This window comes from Heterodontus francisci, chromosome 19, assembly GCF_036365525.1.
Source record: "Heterodontus francisci isolate sHetFra1 chromosome 19, sHetFra1.hap1, whole genome shotgun sequence".
Classification (NCBI taxonomy): domain Eukaryota; kingdom Metazoa; phylum Chordata; class Chondrichthyes; order Heterodontiformes; family Heterodontidae; genus Heterodontus; species Heterodontus francisci.
The window spans coordinates 63,583,487-63,603,780 of record NC_090389.1 but is presented as its reverse complement, the minus strand read 5'-3'; the positions used below and the strand labels follow the sequence as shown (position 1 = coordinate 63,603,780).

Sequence of the window (20,294 nt, the reverse complement as noted above, 5' to 3'; positions counted from 1 at the left end):
TAAATTTTTTTGCCAAATTCAACTTGGCAGATTATCACTATGTTCTGGCTGAGCAAACACAACAATCGCACACTGTTAGGGGAAGGTGGAATCTGATCTATCCTCTTTCTCTTCATAATCAAGATAGCTACAGACTGACACTGACATCAGCCCTAACCAGGTTTAAACTGCAGCAAGAAAAAGGCAGTGGCCAGGTATAAACCAGCAGCTGACTGACGTTAACATGACACCCTACCGAAATTCAAATTTAAAACAGATGCAACTGACAGCTGAATGTGTGGCCATTCTTCAACTTCAGAAAGAATCTTCTTTCATAAATCAATGTACAAGCTCACTTTTCAAAAGGGCTGACTGAGGTGATTTATTAAACATTTCACTGATCCTTTAGGGTTTACATAATGGGGAGTATGATTTTTTTTCCCTGGATGGATTAGCTAAGATGAGCCAAATGGCCTTTATCACCTTCTAATGGAAATATGATAATACATTTATATTACAACAAAAATCATTTCAGTTCAGTTAAAGGTCCATTGCCATATCTTTGGAATTCTTCAGGTATATTCAGTTCTTAGCAGAATCAGGTGCAGTCTGCTGACCTCAGTTCCATTCTTCTATGGTAGAGAGTAATGTGTACCTCAGATTGATAATGAGCTAACAATTTTGTTCAGGTCAGAGAAACAATGACAGAGAGGACCAACTCCTGAGCTTACAGCCGGAAATCACTCTCATGTATCTGTTTTCGAGCCTTCTTAGGGGCATCAATCTGATGGAGTACAGGCAGCAATACTGGAAATTATGGCAGAACCTGAGTTAGCAGGGTTTCAGCTCCATTCACAAAGCCACGGCATATTCCAATTGAAAAGGGCCAGTGTTTCTCCTGACCCGCCACGGCCTGCAAATTCCAAAAGTAATTTGAGAACTTGTGATGTTCCCAGGCTCCCTTGGGAATCCCGTCGTATACTCCAATCTTAAGCCCAGTAGTATCTGTATCTATCAACAGCAGACGTAGGTATTGTTCTGCCCTACATGAATGACTGATTCTGGGCCTGCCTGTGTACCAACAACATTGCATGAGACAAATGGGAGTTAAACTGGCACTTCACTGAGCCAGTGGGCTTCCTACTGGCCAGAAAGTCTCGGCCAAATATGGAAAGGATTTCATGGTATGAAAAGTAATAAAACACATCTGCATTAAAGAAATGACTTTTGTTGCACTTTTCATGACCTCGGGACTTCCCATATGTTTTAATAATTTGACCTTTTATTTAACAATTGTATCTGTGTGGCTGTGTGTACTTTCTCTCTGTGAGATTCAGTTTTTGAATCTTACATCGGGAAAATTTGCTCCATTTGCTACTTGTAGCAATATCGTAAACAAACAGATAAAGAATGTGTTCACAATTTTGCTAGAAATGGTTGAACTCTCCCCCAAAGTATTGATACTTGCCTGGTATGGAAGAAATTTTGAGAGTTTCTCACATTCCTAGCTTCTTGGGCTGAAATTCTATTGCCGCCTTCTAAGGGTTGCTGCTACATTCTCATGCTAAATTTGCAAAACCGTGCAGTTTTAAATGACAATATGTATAATCATGTTTGTGGTTGAGTATGTGACGCATATGAAACTCAAACGATTCTTTATAAAATATGTTACAAAACTTTATAAATAACACATTAATCCAAAGTTGAGTATTGGTGTGTGCTTAACATAAATACAGAGCCTGAGAAATTGGTTTTGTTGTCTGAAACTCATGACAGGAAGAATAAAACTGCCAAGCTGCAGACGGCAATCCAATGCAACTCACAAAAACAGCACTGCTGAACTGGACAGCAGGCAGGTTCTGGAGGGGAGGCAGAGAGTGGGGTGAGCCTAGGCCTGCAGTGGCCAACAGTACTGTTGTGGCTCCACATTAAGGTAAGTAAAAACAATGCATGCCTTTATGTCAGCGGCCTCTCTTGAAGGCCTGGAAAAATTAATTGGTGCATATGCCCAGTTTCAGCCAAATTTAGCATATTCAAAACGCCTCATGCCTATTTTAGATCAGTACCCTGGATGCTTAGACGTAGGTGGGGCACTTCCAGAAGAAATCAAGCGTGGGCTACCATAGCCTGAAATCCAACCCTGAACACTGAACTAGATTGCAGGAATTGTGTGTTACGCAGGCAAATTCCACCACCCCCCTCCCCACCTCCCCGCCCCCAGTGTCAATGAAAACTTTAAAAGTCACTACAGAAGATAGAAGTCACTAATGAAGTGTGTGACCCACATAAAGATTGTTCTGCATGAGCTGCAATGAAGTGTTGGTCGTACTTAGCACAGCTTAGTGGCTCAAGCTCAAGAACATGAAAAGAAGCTCAGCTGCGGCGTGGAGAGTTCAGATCAGAGTGTGGAAATCACCTAAGCAATTAATCAAAATTCATTGCTATGTAGGAAACAGTTGGATAAATGTTATCTAGATTTCATCTCAGAATTTAATGTTCTTGGTTTTACATGGGCATAAATTAAATATCAAAGCACAACATATATTGCATAGACTGCAAGATAGTAAACGGAATAAGGAAACATCTGCAAGAAATCTAATAACTAGATATTGTCAGAAAGTTTATTTTATTACCTCCACATGAGAAATGGTGTCATAGAGGATAAAACAGTTGCAGGGTACTTGTTAAACGATTGGAGTATGATCAAAGCTAAGTGAAACTTTATAATATACATGATCACTGTACACAAATGTGTCCAGATGTGTACACAAATATTGATTCCAGAAAATTCAAGGAAATGACCATGTTCTTTTTGTTCTCCTCTTGAACTTCAATTGTGCTTTGTGCCCCACCTCTCCCCACATTGATATCTCGAACATATGAACACATGAATTAGGAGCAGGAGTAGGCCACTCGGCCCCTCGAGCCTGCTCCCTCATTCAGTAAGATTATGGCTGAACTGATTACACCACATTTCCACCTACCTCTGATAACCTTTCACCGCCCCCCTTGTTTATCAAGAATTTATCTACCTCTGCCTTTAAAAATATTCAAAGACTCTGCTTCCACTGCCTTTTGAGGAAGAGAATTCCAAAGACTCACGACCCTCAGAGAGAAAAATATTCTCCTCATCTCTGCCTTAAATGGGTGACCCCTTATTTTTAAACAGTTCTGGATTCTCCCACAAGGGGAAACATCCTTTCCACATCCACCCTATCAAGACCCCTCAGGATCTTATATGTTTCAATCAAGTCGCCTTTTACTCTTCTAAACTCCAGCGGATACAAGCCTAGTCTGTCCAATCTTTCCTCCTAAGACAGCCCACCCATTCCAGGTATTAGTCTAGTGAACCTTCCCTGAACTGCCTCCAACACATTTACATCCTTCCTTAAATAAGGAGACCAGTACTGTACATAGTACTCCAGATGTGGTCTCACCAATGCCCTGTATACCTTCCTACTTTTGTATTCAATTGCCCTCGCAATAAACGATAACATTCCATTAGCTTTCCCAATAACGTGCAGTACCTGCATACTAACCTTTTGCGATTCATGCACTAGGACACCCAGATCCCTCTGCATCTCAGAGCTCTGCAATCTCTCACCATGAGATAGTATGCTTTTTTATTCTTCCTGCCAAAGTGGACAATTTCCCACTTTCCCACATTATGCTCCATTTGCCAGATCTTTGCCCACTCACTTAACCTATCTAGATCCCTTTGTAGCCTCCTCATGTCCTCTTCATAAGTTACTTTCCTACCTATCTTTGTGTCATCAGCAAATTTAGCAACCATACCTTTGGTTCCTTCATCTAAGTCATTTATGTAAATTGTAAATGTGCCTGTGAGGAAACGTGCTTTAGTGTTATACCACCAGCCAGTCTCCTGTGCATTCTTCTCCTCCCGGTCCCACAAAAAAAATTAAAAACGAACTTCTAGGCTCTTCTTTGGCTGTCGGCTCCACCCAGTCAAATCCTAAAATGGCAATAGGGATCCTATGTACATCATAGGAACATGATTTGCATATGAAACAGATCTGACCCTGTGCGGTGCTCCAGCTGCCCTGTGTGAGGCTCTTAGGAATATGGCATTGGCCATATTGTCAGGGGGAACGGAGGGGTAAGTCAGACCCCAGCATTTTTGGGGCACTACCACCCTGTTTTGTCCAGGCTGAAAATCTTCCTCCTTGTTTCTGGACATTAGAATATATAAGTGTAACTCCAGCCTCTTTTGGCTTTTATGTACAATTCATATTGCCGTAGGTCAAAATAAAACATCTTTCTGTTTTTCCCTCATATATACCCCTTCTTCCTTTTGGCAACGACTTCATTTGATCAGATGATATGATTGAGATTAGGAACTTGTTTATTAAGAATTATGAGATTAAACCTACATTCTACTATTTATGGTCAGTTCCTCAATACGCTTTAAAAAAAAAAGCCCACTTAAAAGTTCATGTTTGTATCTTACTGCTAGAAGTTTTTGTTAATGGCATACAAAGGAAAATTCAGAGCACTGCTTTGAATAAGATAAAATAAATTATGATAATTTATGTGTGTGTATATATACATACTGCTGTGTGCTTATAGAGTTTGCTGCTTTTGACCATTTGGCCAGCAGTACGTTTTCCGAGTATAAGCAGTTCCCGACCAATATGTAGGCTAAATGGTCCCCATGGAGCTGCTCACTGACAAGCCTATAGAAGTCAGGTGATTGGCTTTGTGACAGGTTTCAGATCTGAATGGAGAGTCCTCAGGAGGTTGTGTGAATAATATTGATATGCATTGTAGTTGCATATTGATAATTGAACACTATGTGATGGGAGCAAGCATACTGTAGCAATTACCCACCAGGTCTCCTTTTTACTGAAAGTTTTATCCAGAGAGAATGTACCAGGAAATCTGAAATAAATGCAGAACTACAATACCACACCAATGTGAGTGTTTATCAGACATACAAATATTAGAAATTTATTTTTGCCTTCAAACTAAGTGACTTCTAGAATGGCTTCCGGTGCCTGACTGGCTGGATGGATGAAGTGTTCAATATTGAAAGTACATCTTCCATACTTTACTCCACCTTGAACAAATGCAGCACAGTTCAAAATATTATTTTCATATTGTATTATTTTCTATGGATGGAACCAGCTGTACAAAACTTTGATATATTAACATCAGCTAACATCTGTGGCTGATGAAAGTTTTGGCCCTCAATTTATTGGAAAAATAGTGGTGCTATTTTTACTTTGATTCCCACTGTGTCTGTCTGAGTTTCATGCCAGTTTTCCTCAAGTTCCTTACGTCCTCAAGGATTACTTCATTAATGGCTTGTAGTTTGGGAAGGTGTTAAATTCGGGGCAGATGAAATCACACAAAATCAGGGAAGGGGTGGGAAAAGCCCTGGGAAGCAGAGATTCAAGGCTCACTACTGCTCTTCCTGGCTAACAAGGAAACCTAAAAATAATATAAAACAACTTACTGTTCTGGACTAAAACCAGAAAATGCTGGAAATACTCAGCAGGCCAAGCAGCATATGTGCAGCAAGAAACCAAGTTAACCTTTCAAGCTGATGACCTTTCAAGGGTTCTGATGAAAGGTCATCACTTGAGACATTAACTTTCTTTCTCTTTCCATAGATGCTGCCTGATCTGCTGTGTATTTCCACTATTTTATGTTTTAATTTCTAGCATCTGCAATATTTTTCTTTTTCGGGCTTCTTGCAACTCCCTGCCGGTTTGGCTCATCTTGCTCACTCAGGCATCAGGCTAATATTGTAATTGGGCCTGGATGACATCGTTGCTAAACATTGGGAAGATCAAAGTCATTGGGCAGAATTGTTGTTTTGGGGTTGGGACCCCGTCGCTGGGAGCAAATGTAGGTCCTGACCCCGCACTGCGTCAGAAATAGTTGCCCGCTTTTTCAAGGAATGGTCAATTAATAGCCAGAGGGCGCAATTGCTGTCCATTTAAGGATGGCGGGCAGGCTTCTGATGAAAGCACTGAAAGAGTGGCAGCCTGGCAATGCAGATAAGGCAATGCGTCTCAAGATGGATATGCCCTCTCAGCAGTTTTAAACATTTTGAAAATAAAAATGGCCACAGTTGCCAGACCACCAGTGTGGAGGGGGTCCGCTCCACAGGGCAGGCTGTGGGTGCGGCTGTGGCCATCTTTCTTTGCTGGCAGCAGGGTGGGGGGGGTGTAAATTATTCTGGAGTGCTGGCACTGCCTTCCCCCCGCCGCCCCCCCGCCCCCCCCACCGGTCAGCTGCTGGGAGGCTGCCTCCTTTCCCTGGCCATGTTTCAGCCACCACTGAGGGGCCTGCCTGCCAACTGGAAAATTCCCATCGGGTTGGGAGAGGAGCTTTAATAACCTCCTTCGTTGTTTCAATTGACTACCCACCACTTGCGGTTGGGTAGCTGTTGCACCATGACCTGGCCTCCTTGAAAATAGCTTGGAGGCAGGAAGATGCTGGCAAACCTGTATGCTACTCTCTCACGGTGAATTTTGTGCCCGGCTGCCTCCAGTTCCGCCTCCAGTGCCATTTGAAAATTCAGTCCATTGGCTTTGGCAATTCCTCCACTAATTCCATAGTCTTGGCATCGATTCCATTCCACTCCAAGGCCTGTGTCTCCGGCTGAACCACACTGTTTGAAACAGTGGCAGTTTATTTGGCCCCAAGCAGAGATTTCAACTCCATATCTATCAACTCCATAACATCACTTGCTTCTGCCTCCGCTTCAGCCAATCTGTTACAGAACTTCGTGTACATGTCACCTCCAGATGCTTTTGTCACCTCCAGATTTGATTATTCCAGTACAGTTCTGGCTGGCCTCCCAGCCTCCAAATTCCAAAAACTTCAACTCATCCCAAACTCTGCTACCCAAATCCTATCCCCTTACCCATCACCCCTGTCCTCACTGACTTATGTTAGCTCCAAGTTCCCCAATACTTCAAAAATAAAATTCTCATCCTTGTGTTTCACAGAATCACAGAATTGTTACAGCGCAGAAGGAGGCCATTCGGCCCACCGTGTCTGCACTGGCTCTTTGAAAGAGAAATTCCCTCAGTTCCATTCCCCTGTCTTCTCCCCATAACCCTGTACATTATTCCTTTTCATATAACTGTCTAATTCCCTTTTGACTGCTTCAATTGAACCTGCCTCCACCACTTTTCTCAGGCAGCGCATTCCAGAACTTAACCACTCGCTGCGTGAAAAAGTATTTCCTCATGTCACTTTTGCTTCTCTTACCAAATACTTTAAATCTGTGCCCTCTCGTTCTCGATCCTTTCGAGAGGGAACAGTTTCTCTCTATCTACTCTGTCCAGACCCCTCATGATTTTGAATACCTCCATCAAATCACCTCTTCTCCAAGGAAAACAGTCCTAACTTCTCCAATCTATCCTTTTAACTGAAATTCCTCAATTTCTCTGTGGCTCAGCTGCTCTAGGCTGTATCTCGTGGCACTGGCAGTGCTCCTGGCACCAGACCAAAATAGTGGGGGGATTCCCACCTCGGCCCTTCTGAGGATTCCCCCCCCCCACTCCCCTCCACCCCACCCGGCGTGATCCTGCGTAGTTCCAGCACTTCAGGACTGGGCGTCAGGATCCCCATCCCTTTAAAGATGAGGACCCCGCCTTCAAGAGCTGCTGGCCAATCACAGGGCTGGCAACTCTGCAGTATCGGCAGTGCCACCCGGAGGTAGTGAGGCAGGGTTGCTGGTGGCAATCTGGAAGGCCCCGGCAAGGAGAGGAATGGGAGGGTAGCAGTTAAGTGCAGAGGGAGGGGGTGTCCAGGGAGGTAGAGTTATATCTGGTGGGGTTCCTTTGTGGGCCACAGATTGCCCATGGAGGAGGTAACCACCCCCCACTCCCCAACCCCACAGGGCTTTACCAGGTATTAATAGGCGAGCTCGTCCGTGGCGGAGGCACCCACCCCCTCCCCCCTGCCACTGGTTAAATCCCAGCGGCAGGAGGAAGAGGCCCTCAAGTGGCTGTTAGTAGGCCATTTAAGGGCCTCAATTCATCTTTGGGTGGGAAGGCTGGCATCAGCCTGCCCCACCACTAACAAAATCGCTTGGCGATGGGTCCTCCACCTCTATCTCCTGTCGCATTTCTATGGGCCTCCACCCCAACTCCAACTCCAAACCCATCTCAGGGGCACCAATAAAATCCAGCCCTCTATTTCTCTAACTCCCTCCCTGCCCTGAACTCTCCATTGCTTTGACTCTTGCACCTTGTTCATCCCCCTCCCTTCACCCCACCATTGGCAGTTATATCTGCAGTTATCTAGGCCCCATGGCCTGGAATTATTTCCTAAACCCCTCAAGTTCTCCCTTGCCTTCTCCTCCTCTTTTGAGATCTTCCCTTAAATGCACCTCTGACCAAGCTGTGGGTTCTGCCACTTAATCGCTGCTTATTTTCCTAATAGCTCGACAAAGCATCAATACTTTACACTAAATATGTTATACGAGACCAATTTTTTTGATGGGGAAGATTTTTTAAATTATTCTGGTGTGGGATGTGGGCGTCGCTGGCAAGGCCAGCATTTGTTGCTCATCCCTAATTGCCCTTGACACTTGAATGGTTCGTTAGGCCATTTAAGAGGGCAGTTCAGAGTCAACCACATTGCTGTGGGTCTGGAGCCACATGTAGGCCAGACCAGGTAAGGACAACAGATTTCCTTTCCTTAAGGGCATTAGTGAACCAGATGGGTTTTTATGACCATCAATGATAATTTCATGGCACCATTACTGAGACCAACTTTCAATTCCAGATTTTTATTTATTTAAATTCCACCAGCTGCCATGGTGGGGTTTGAACCTGTGTTCCCAGGACATTAGCCTGGCCTGTTGGATTGCTAGGTCAGTGACATTACCACTATACCACCGTTTTCCTTGAAAATGAAAAATACCATGGATTTAGCCCATGGCATAGCTTACTCTAAAAGTGCTTTGTGCTGACATCATGTAAAACAGAGTCAGGAACTACACTACATTGTGATACTCCTCTCTTTGAAGAGCATTGCGAAGAATTGTGATATCATTGCTTGATAGTCTTTCAGGGTTAAGGCACTAGTTTGCTCAGGCATAAGAGATTAGAATCTTACTAACTGCTACTGCACGTCATGCAAAGGTGCAAGTTTTAGCAAAAGCTCTCTTTCCTCGTGATGTTCTCAGGGATGAAGGCTTTTTCATTAGAGCTGTGAAAGTTAAGGTGTGATCTGCTAGAGATCCTCAAGATTATCAATGATTTTCATAAGGTAATTAGTTCTAGATTGGTTTCCATTGATCGGTAAGACTGTAAAGAAAGGGCACAGATTTACGATAATCACAAAGGAATTAATATGTCTTTATGTATAGGGTGGTTAGAATGTGGAATTCTCATCCACAATTCATAACTGAAAACAGCAAGAGACTGGCTGCTCAGATTACCACCCAGGCACTTACTGATCTAAATGTGCTGCTATGTCTAGAGGCACAACCCCTGCCACACCAACACCAACTCCACCATCGGATCTCACCTATTCCATCACCAGCTCTGAGCCACTCACTCAGGAGGAAATAAAGAGTTAGAAGGGGAGGGGCAGCACAGTGGTGCAGTAGTTAGCACTGCAGCCTCACAGCTCCAGCAACCCGGGTTTGGTTCTGGGTACTGCCTGTGCGGAAGTTCTCCCTGTGACCGCGTGGGTTTCTGCCAGGTGCTCCGGTTTCCTCCCACAGCCAAAGACTTGCAGGTTGATAGGTAAATTGGCCATTGTAAATTGCCCCTAGTGTAGGTAGGTGGTAGGAGAATTGAGGGAAGGTGGGGATGTTGGAGGGAATATGGGATTAATGTAGGATTAGTATAAATGGGTGGTTGATGGTCGGCACAGACCTGGTGGCCAAAGGACCTGTTTCAGTGCTGTATCTCTCTATGACTCTATAAGGGTATCCACCAGGTGAGGCACTGAACACTAGTGGGCATAAAGACCAGGGAATGGAAGAGGGGGAAGAGTGCTATTCTTCAATGTAGTATGGAAATAAACCCAGTCTCAACAGTGTATCCTAGGCACCCAGATCTCGGAGCTTAGTCTTTGAAACAGCTATGATTAGGGAACGTCAATCTTGTGTGCAGGCAGAAGAGATGGTCTATGTGGATGTGCTTGAGATGATGGGCACATTGGAGGACTCCACTATCCACATTTGCAAAACATTGCAGGGGGTTTCTCATGATTTGCTCCACATGGAATCATAGAATGGTTACAGCACAGAAGGAGACCATTCAGCCCATTGTGTCCCTGCCAGCGCTCTCAAAGAGCAACTCACCTAGTCCCTTTTCCCCATAGCCCAGCAAAGTTTCTTCTTAATTCACTATTAGGTTTCTTGGTGACTGTCTTCTCCACAAGTGGAAACATACTCTCTGTATCCACGCTATCAAAACTTTTCATAATTTTTGACCACTATCTGCACCATCACCGAGATTGCTTGTACTTCCACCTTTGTAATGTGCTCGACTGTGACCCTGCCTCAATTCATCAGCTGCTGAAATCCTCATCCATGCCTTTGTTGCCTCCAGACTTTTCTATTCTAAAGCACTCCTGGCCGGCCTCCTATCTTCCACCCAACATAAACTTACACTCATCCAAATCTTTGCTGTCTGTATTTAAATCACTCCAAATCTTTCTCACCCATCACCCCTATGCTTGCTGACTTCACTGGCACCTGGTCTGACAATGCCTCAAACTTAAAATCCTCATCCTAGTTTTCAAATCCTTCCATGGCCTTGCAGCTCCCTATCTCTGTAGCCTCCTCCAGCCCTACTAGCCTCTGGGATCTCTGCGCTCTTCCAATTCCAGCCTCTTGCACATCCCCGATTTTAAATTGCTGTAACTTTGGCGGCCATGCTTTCAGCTGTCTTAGTCCTGAGCTCTGGAATTCTCTTCCAAACCCTTCCCCTCTCCTTTTAAAGTGCTGCTTAAAACTTAGCTCTTTGATCAAGCTTTTGGTCATATTCCCTGATATGTCCCTATGTGGCTTGGTGTTTTTATTGATACCACTCTTGTTAAGTGCCTTGAGATATTTTACTACGTTAAATGTGCCATATAAATTTAGGTTGTTGCTTTTGTTTTGGCCTGGAGTGCTGGCTTTGCTTTGAAATGGTAGGCAGTCTGTACCTGTACTTGAAAGCTTGAACATGCTGTACAATATTCCACACTCAAGCATCTGGTTCAGATACTCAGCCACTGATGTACCAATCAGATTCAATTGAGAGGTTCGAATACAGCTGAGCCTATTTCTGCCTCTAGGAAATCAGTCCCATTAATAAGCATACAGCAAGCACTGGAGTCTCCACTGCCAGCTTCATAGGAACTTCAAAGTCAATGTAAGAACTGAACCTAATCTCTCTCCTGCCTAGCAAACATGCAGTGATTTAAAAAAAATAAAAAATTTGAATCGTGAGCTAAACAGCTATAATTTGAATTAATTTATCCATCCATTAAACAGTGTGCATTTAATTTCTTTAAATTCCATCCTTTTATCCCCATTCAACTTTAGGATGCTTAAGGCACCAATTCCCCACCCAATAAAACAATGCAGTCAATGCAGAGAAATTAAGCAATAACAAATAGATGTTTTTTGTAGCTTTAACATTGGTCATCTTGAAGCCCAGCCAAGAATTTTTAAGGTTTGAGTAATTGTTAGTACGCTTGGCAATTTGCAGTAATGCAAACACAAATTTGTGTGTGAAAAAATAGCAAATTTCCCAATTACCTAAATCAAAGCCCTTACTGCGATCCTACTCAATTTCTACTCACAATTACAGTGATGTTTCATTAGCTGAGAAATCAGTGCCTGAACTTTATAAGGTTCAATGGGACAGAGAAGAAGGTGATAAGACAATCTCTTGAATTTCCCCAGCCCCCTGTATTTTTGAAATCTGTTAAAAATCCTGATTTTGTTCAACGTGACTTATTAATTGGCAGGGTTTCCAGTGGTAAAGGCGAACTGACTCCTGCCTGATACTATGAATAAAGTGCTCATGACTAGAGGCAGCAATACTTTTGTCTGACCATATTGCTTTAATGAAAACCTAAGAGTCCAAACCAGGTCACACTTCTACGGCTACTGCCGTTGCCAATCTGTGATCCAGTGGAGATGCGTTTCTGGCATAGGTCACAGAACAGGCAGATTTTCCTTGATCTAAGAACAGGAAAGCTCCAGTTATCTCAAAATACTTGGGAGAAACACAAAAAGCATTCTAACTTGAGCTGACTAAAATAATCTGCTGGGAAAGTGACAGCATCTGTCTTTGAAGGTCCTTGCTTTCAGATCTTGTCTTTGCTGAATTAGTTAGTATCAACCAAGGTAGCATGGGGGCCTTGGGTATCACTGGACTGGAGAAGAGAACATCAGCAAGTACTCCCACTATTAGTTGTTAATTACTGACTGTTGCTGGAAGGTGTGTATGTATTGATATAATATGGGACAGGGCTGTGCTTAGTTGTGGTGTCTTACTCCCTAAGGTTGCACATGAAACATGACACTTGGGCAAGGTACTGAAGGCTCCTGGTACCAGAGATCTGCATTCAGCACCAGGCAACACCATCAGGAGATAAGAGCAGAAAAGGAATGAAAATGTTGGCCAAAATAACTTGCAAATGACACAGTAATGTCCTTTTCACAACTTCCTATTAATTATACATCATTAAAAGTGTGTTCAAAAATAAATAAAGGGCTGGATTTTATAGGCAGCGAACTTCAAAAACGACAGCCCGTCCGCACGGGCCACACGCCAAAGAGCTTGGAATCGCGGCAGCTCATTTAAAATAGCCAGGGCTGGCCACCACCCCCCTCCTTCACCAATCACGTGGAGGAGGTGGGCTGACCCCATTTTTAAAGGGCTGTTAGCCCTACAGGCTAATTTAAATATTTAAAGATAGGATGCATTAAATTAGATAAAAACATTTCTTTTGCCCCTGTCCCACCCCCAATAACAATTAAATTAATTATTTCCCCTATTTCCCCCCCACAAAAAACACTTACCGTTACCATCTGACCTCCCCCTCCCCACCCGCCCCCCCACAAACTGCATAAACTTTAAACTACAATCCTTCCCACCAACCCTTACACCCATGATGTTTATTTGACCCCGTTTCCCCACCTCCCCCACCCCGCACTGAGAAACTTACCTCCTCCCCTCTACCCATCAGTGTTGCGCCTAGTTTCCCCAGATTGGGATCTGAAGGTACAGGAATGCCGACCGCTGGGCCGAAGGTTGCAGCGGGAATCGGAAGGCAATGTAAGCTTACTTAAATTCATTATTTTAATTGATTTAAATATTCAAATTGTGGTCCCGTCGCCCGGCGGCGAGGAGGCCACCACGGTGCCTCGCTGCCACCACGAGGATCGGGCCGGGCCCTGCCACTTTGATGTCTGTGGCGAGCCTCATCCGGGGCCATCTTTAGGTCCCCCCCCCCCTCCGCCACAGAACCCGATGTTGAGGGCTCCTTAAAATCCAGCCCAAAATAGTCAATAAATGGCCCTGAATCAGTGAACAGTAGTCGATGGGAGTCTTTGCTAAACGTGAAAGTTTCCTTTTTCAAATTTTCTGTCTTAAAACTCTGCCAGGTTTCAGAAATTATAATAAAATATGACACCAAAGGAAAGGCCATGCAGGTTTGGAAATCCATTATTATGTATTCTGAATACTGCCAAAGGTCAGAGGACATAACAGTAAATTCATTGATCTTGCATTCTCATTAGAGAACTGTGTTTGAAGGCAGTATGGATCAGAGTGAGGGCTACAACACCTTAGAGACGATTTTTGCTGTGCTTCCTCTGACCATGGCTCCCCATTGGGTCTCCAGCACTGGTGAATGTACCTTTATGTTTCAAACGCTCAATATAAATGTACTATAAAGGCAGTTTTAAAGAAAGCAACCTATGTTTGGCTGTGGAAATGGTTTGATAATCTGCCAGTATGGCTTTGAATTTCCTTGGCAGATGAACTTGAGAATGGCACAAAAAATACAGCCCCCAAGCTACAGTGAGGTAATTTAACTGGCACTGTACATGCTTCTGAGAGGCTGAAAGCGTAAGTAATTTTAATTATGTTTCTTTAAAAAAAAAACGAACATAACCTGGAGACACAGGTGATTCAGAAATTTAAAGCATTGCCCTTCAGCCTCTGATACAAAGGTTCAAATCCAACCTTAACTAATGGAATTAAAATTGTCCAGAAATTCTAAAGTATTTTGGGTCAGACCTGGAGCAGGAAAGAACTTTGGCTCATTCCATGAAGCTGCTTCTGGCTCCCAGGATCAAGGGTATTTGCACAGTCCTGTTGGCTGCCCTCACCATCAACAGCATTGATGATGTATCTACCTGGATATGGAAAGGATGTTTCCCCATGTGGGAGAATCTAGAATTAGGGGTCACTGTTTAAAAATAAGCAGTCGCCCATTTAAGACAGAGATGAGGAAAAATTTTTTTCTCTGAGGGTCATGAGTCTTTGGAATTCTCCTCTTCAAAAGGCAGTGGAAGCAGAGTCTTTGAATATTTTTAAGGCAGAGGTAGATAGATTCTTGATAAGCACTGGGTGGAAAGTTATCGGGGGTAGATAGAAATGTGGAGTAATCAGTTCAGCCATGAACTTATTGAATGGCGGAGCAGGCTCGAGGGGTCGACTGGCCTACTCCCACTCCTAATTCTTATGTTCATACCTCAGGTGGCGAGGAAAAGGCATTTCATTGCTCTGCTCAACTACAGTGTGTATGAGCCTGCATTATGTCCTAGGATGCTCCCAGGTGTTACAAAATGTTACTGTTTTACTTGATACTGACTTGCAAAAATCAATCTGCAATTGATTGCTTTCAGGGAACTATGTTTTTAAATTGTCTATTAAATAAAAATTTTTTTAACACCAGCCATGGGAATAAAATTGGCAAAACAAAATTTATTGTTCCAGTAATATGCTGATGGCATTGGCAATTAGATCAGTGCTTTGGGGTAATTTGCGCTGTTGAAATTTTGAGTCCTATTTCTTCAGCCAACAGCAAAATGAGTTCAATTTCTTTTTGAAACTTTTTCACAACAGCAGAAAAGCATTAAGCTATCAAACACAAATATGTGGATTCCAAACTACTGCCATTATGCTGAGATTTTTTAACATACCCTGCTCCAAATTAGAATGTTCCCCACCAGTAATCAAAATTGATTCAGTTCTTTCAGCATATACAAATATTAATAGATGACTTTTTTTTAGAACAATTCAGATTGAGGAGCTGCAAGATCATTTTGAACTCTTTTCCCCTTTTGTGGGCCCTAATTAGCAGTCACAAGTGGTATAATTGTAAAATCTGTTGTTAAGTTCATCATGGGAGCATTGTGATTTTCCACATAAGGACCAAGGTAGAGTAGTTGGATATGACACATACACAGTGATAGAAGCTGCAGCTTTTTCCAAGAAAATCACAAGAGACAAGAGTGCTGCAGTTGGCTTTAAAAGCATTTCTCTTTATTTCCATTCGGTTAGGATTTTGGGTGCCTAATTAACAGTAGAAATGGACAGTTCCAATGCCATAAAATTTACTTCAGTTTTGTGTTCCCTTTCAAATGTTTCAGGTACTGTGAATTGTAAAGATACTCTGGATATTTTTGATCATTTTTTGAACAACTCTTTGTGACTGCATGCTCATGATAGGAGTAGAGTCATGGACTAATTTGTCCTATTTCAGTTTAAAGTACACTTGGAAACAAGATCAGTAAGTTCCCATTTGGATGTGTAGGTTCAAATCTTTGGCTTAGCTGCTGGTATGTGAATTTGGCAGCTCACTGCTTGACTTGGTTTGGCTATTAGATGGAGCACAGTTGTCTTGCTTCAGCTATTTAAGGGAGATGCATCACTCCTTAAGGTGCATCTCATGGCTACTGGTCACAGAGTAAAAGGTGGAACCTATAGCAAATATAGAGAAGGCTTCAATAAAACTCTTCCCTTTCAGCAGTGCATGGGTTGGGTTTTAGAAGATAACCTTGCTAGGATGTCTTAAGTGGTTAAATATTTATGTGTATGTGTGTGTGTGTATATATAGATATAATATATATATTTTGTGAAATGTGCAAAATTTATACAAGGACTATACAAAACTGATTCTTTGCATTAGGTCTGAATAAATTGAATGTACAGCTACAATAAAATTGCCTCTAACAGAAATAGCTGTAGTAATGTTAGAAAGCAAAAAAGACTTACTAAAATAATTATATATAAGTAGATTTAATTTATATTCAATTGCAGTTATATTGCCACTCTTGCATTGATATGAAACATTGTTAGGTGCACAGTGACAACATTGATATTATCCATTTTCTGTTCTATTTTGTTAAATTTATTCTATAATTGACTGAAATGCATGTGGTTAAAAAATGAAACAAACCTACATCTGTCTTTAGGTTCGACAGCGGATGAGATTGAAAGTTGCTGTGCCACTGGGCAACAATGGGCTGCAAACAATGGCCAATGCTTTGATATTCCTGTGGGGGGTCTTGACTCTGCAACTTGCAGGTAAGTGTGCTCCTGGATTGTACTAACTATACTAAATAACTGGTGCACATTTGCTTCCATGAAAAAGATAAGACCATAAATTATTTTAATAACTAAAACACACATTAAATAATCCATCATGTAACTCCTTAAAGCATCCACTGATAAACAATTTTATTTATTCAAAAATAGTGCACTGTATCAACACATTATACTTTAGGGGCTTGTTTTTGAATACAGACTGGACTGATAAAATGAAAACCCTCGTCTGCCACTTGTAAAGCTCCACTAAGATACAGAATCTCAGTCTTGTTCCTAATGGGCACGGTTGTGGTATAAAGTTGACCGCAATACAACATAATTTAGTACGAGGTTGGCAATGTAACTTGGAACTTCTTTAAGGATAATTGGTATTGTAAATAGGATATGATAGCCTTGTAGTTATAGCACTAGGCTAGACAACCCAAATGTCATGAGTTCAAGTCGTAAATTTTAAATCAATTAAATCTTGTAATTCGGAGCTAGCACCAGAAAAATAATCATGAAAGGTTTTGGATTGTCTTGGAAACCAAACTGGTTCACTAACTTCCTTCAGGGAAGAGAAGCCTGGTCTGGCCTACATGTGACTCTAATGCTAGACTACATACTTGATTTTAAACGTCCTCTGAAGTGATCTACCTTTTGTGTAAACAATTGCTACTAAAGCAATCTCAGCCGAGATCAACCCTGCAGAATCCTCTTCTCTAACATAATAAAAACAAGAAATGCTGGAAATACTCAGCAGGTCTGGCAGCATCTGTGGAGAGAGAAGCAGAGTTAATGTTTCAGGTCAGTGACCCTTCTTCAGAACTGGCAAATATTAGAAATGTAAAAGGTTATAAGCAAGTAAAGTGGGGGTGGGGCAAGAGGTAACAAAGGAGAAGGTGTAGATAGGACAAGGTCACAGAACAGCTGACCAGAAGGTCATGGAGCAAAGATATGTTAATGGTGTGTTGAAAGACAAAGCATTAGTACAGAAAGGGTGTTAACGGACTGAAAATTGAACAGCCGCAAGTACAAACATGAAAAAAACAGTGGGTAAGCAAACTGAACAAACTAAGATGAAATAAAATAAAATAAAAACAAAAGAATATATATTAAAAACAAAAGGAAAAAGAAAAAAATAACTAAAAATAAAAGTAAAATGGGGGACCCGTCATGCTCTGAAATTATTGAACTCAATGTTCAGTCCGGCAGGCTGTAGTGTGCCTAGTCGGTAAATGAGATGCTGTTCCTCGAGCTTGCGTTGATGTTCACTGGAACACTGCAGCAATCCCAGGACAGAGATGTGAGCATGAGAGCAGTGGGGAGTGTTGAAATGGCAAGTAACCTGAAGCTCGGGGTCCTGCTTGCGGACTGAGCGGAGGTATTCTGCAAAGCAGTCACCCAGTCTGCGTTTGGTCTCCCCAGTGCAGAGGAGACCACATTGTGAGCAGCAAATACAGTATGCTACATTGAAAGAAGTACAAGTAAATCGCTGCTTCACCTGAAAGGAATGTTTGGGGCCTGGGATAGTGAGGAGAGAGGAGATAAATGGGTAGGTATTACACCTCCTGCGATTGCAGGGGAAGGTGCCATGGGAAGGGGATGAGTTGGTGGGGGTAATGGAGGAGTGGACCAGGGTGTCACGGAGGGAATGATCCCTTCGGAATGCTGACAGGGGAAGGGAGGGGAAGATGCGTTTGGTAGTGGCATCACGCTGGAGGTGGCGGAAATGGCGGAGGATGATCCTTTGGATATGGAGGCTGATAGGGTGGAAAGTGAGGACAAGGGGAACCCTGTCATGGTTCTGGGAGGGAGTGGAAGGGGTGAGGGTAGAGGTGCGGGAAATGGGCCGGACATGGTTGAGGGCCCTGTCAACCACAGTGGGGGGGAATCTTCAGTTGAGGAAAAAGGAAGAAATATCAGAAGAGTTGTCATGGAAGGTAGCATCATCAGAGCAGATTTGTCGGAGACGGAGAAACTGGCAGAATGGAATGGAGTTCTTACAAGAGGCAGTGCTAACATCCGCGTGTTGGTTCAAGTAATAGCTTGATATAGTTATACTCACAGAATGATATCTATCAGCCAACATCTCAGACCCTCATCCATCATCATTGCAGCATATGTCTTGTCTCATTGGCTGGATAGATGAGTGGTGGGGGCACGGTGGTTTACAGTAAATTGGATGTGCCCCTAACTTCACATAAAACAAGGGACATTCTGCTGATCAGCACTCTTTCAAATTGAACTTCACTTGGTGGAAGCGTTGTGGGAGGCAAGGGCACAGAATTGATCACGTCAGGTGGTGGGATAATCAATATAAGGAAATAGCTTATTGACCTTGTCCTCACTAACTGACCGCCACAGGTAGGTTACAATCACCAAGAAAGTGGGACTGAACGAATTGTTGGAGCTGTGGGCTGACAAGTCCCCAGGTCCTGATGGACTTCATCCTAGGGTCTTAAATGAAGTAGCTAGTGAGATAGCTGATGCGTTTGTTTTAATTTTCCAAAATTCACTAGATTCGGGGAAGGTTCCATTAGATTGGAAAATAGCAAAAATAGCCAACTCCTTTATTCAAAAGGGAAGGGAGGCAGAAAGCAGGAAACTACAGGCCAGTTAGCTTAACATCTGTCATAAGGAAAATGTGAGAAACTATTATTTAAGATGTTATAGCAGGGCACTTAGAAAAATTCAAGGTAATCAGGCAGAGTCAACATGGTTTTGTGAAAGGGAAATCCTGTTTAATCAATTTATTGGAGTTCTTTGAGAGTTACATGTGCTGCAGATGAAGGGGAACCAGTCGATGTATTGTACTTAGATTTCCAGAAAGCATTTGATAAGGTGCCACATCAAGGTTTATTGCGAAAAATAAAAGTTCATGGTGTAGGGGGGTGACATATTGGCATGGATAGAAGATTGGCTCGCTAACAGGAAACAGAGAGTAGGCATAAATGGGTCATTTTCTGGTTGGCAAGATGGAACGAGTGGTGTGCCACAGGGATCTGTGATGAGGCCTCAACTTTTTACAATTTATATAAATGACTTAGATGAAGGGACCGAAGGTATGGTTGCTAAGTTTGCTGATGACACAAAGATAAGTAGGAAAGTAAGTTGTGAAGAGGAGGCTACAAAGGGATAGAGATAGGTTAAGTGAGTGGGCAAAAACCCGCAAAATGGGTATAATGTAAGAAAATGTGAAATTGTCCATTTGGCAGAAAGAATAAAATAGAAGCATATTATCTGAATGGTGAGAGATTGCAGAGCTCTGAGGTGCAGAGGGATCTGGGTGCCCTAGTGCATGAATTGCAAAAGGTTAGTATGCAGGTACAGCATGTAATTAGGAAAGCCAATAGAATGTTATTGTTTATTGTGAGGGGAATTGAATACAAAAGTAGGGAGGTTATGCTTCAGTTATACAGGGCATTGGTGAGACCACATCTGGAGTACTGTGTGCAGTATTGGTCTCCTTATTTAATGAAGGATGTCAATGCGTTGGAAGCAGTTCAGAGAAAGTTTACTAGACTGATACCTGGAATGGCCGGGTTGTCCTATGAGGAAAGATTGGACAGGCTAGGCTTGTATCTGCTGGAATTTAGAGTAAGAGGCGACTTGATTGGAACATATAACATCCTGAGGGTCTTGACAGGTTGGATGTGGAAAGGATGTTTTCCCTTGTGGAAGAATCTCTCTTCCTCAAAAGGTGGTAGAAGCAGAGTCTTTGAATATTTTTAAGGCAGTGGTAGATAGATTTTTGTTAAGCAAGGGGGTGAATGTTTT

General features: G+C 42.6%; 1 protein-coding gene across 4 annotated transcripts in view; it reads left to right on the top strand.

Moving 5' to 3' along the window:
* Nucleotides 1-20,294, top strand: part of fbln2 (fibulin 2) — a 213,336-nt gene that overhangs the window by 95,208 nt on the left and 97,834 nt on the right. For 3 of the 4 annotated variants that reach the window (XM_068051792.1, XM_068051791.1, XM_068051790.1), the window contains exon 5: nt 16,403-16,514. In XM_068051792.1, coding sequence (XP_067907893.1) covers nt 16,403-16,514 — 112 coding nt within the window. The remainder of the gene's footprint in view (nt 1-16,402; nt 16,515-20,294) is intronic. The other variant, XM_068051793.1, reaches the window with a different exon arrangement.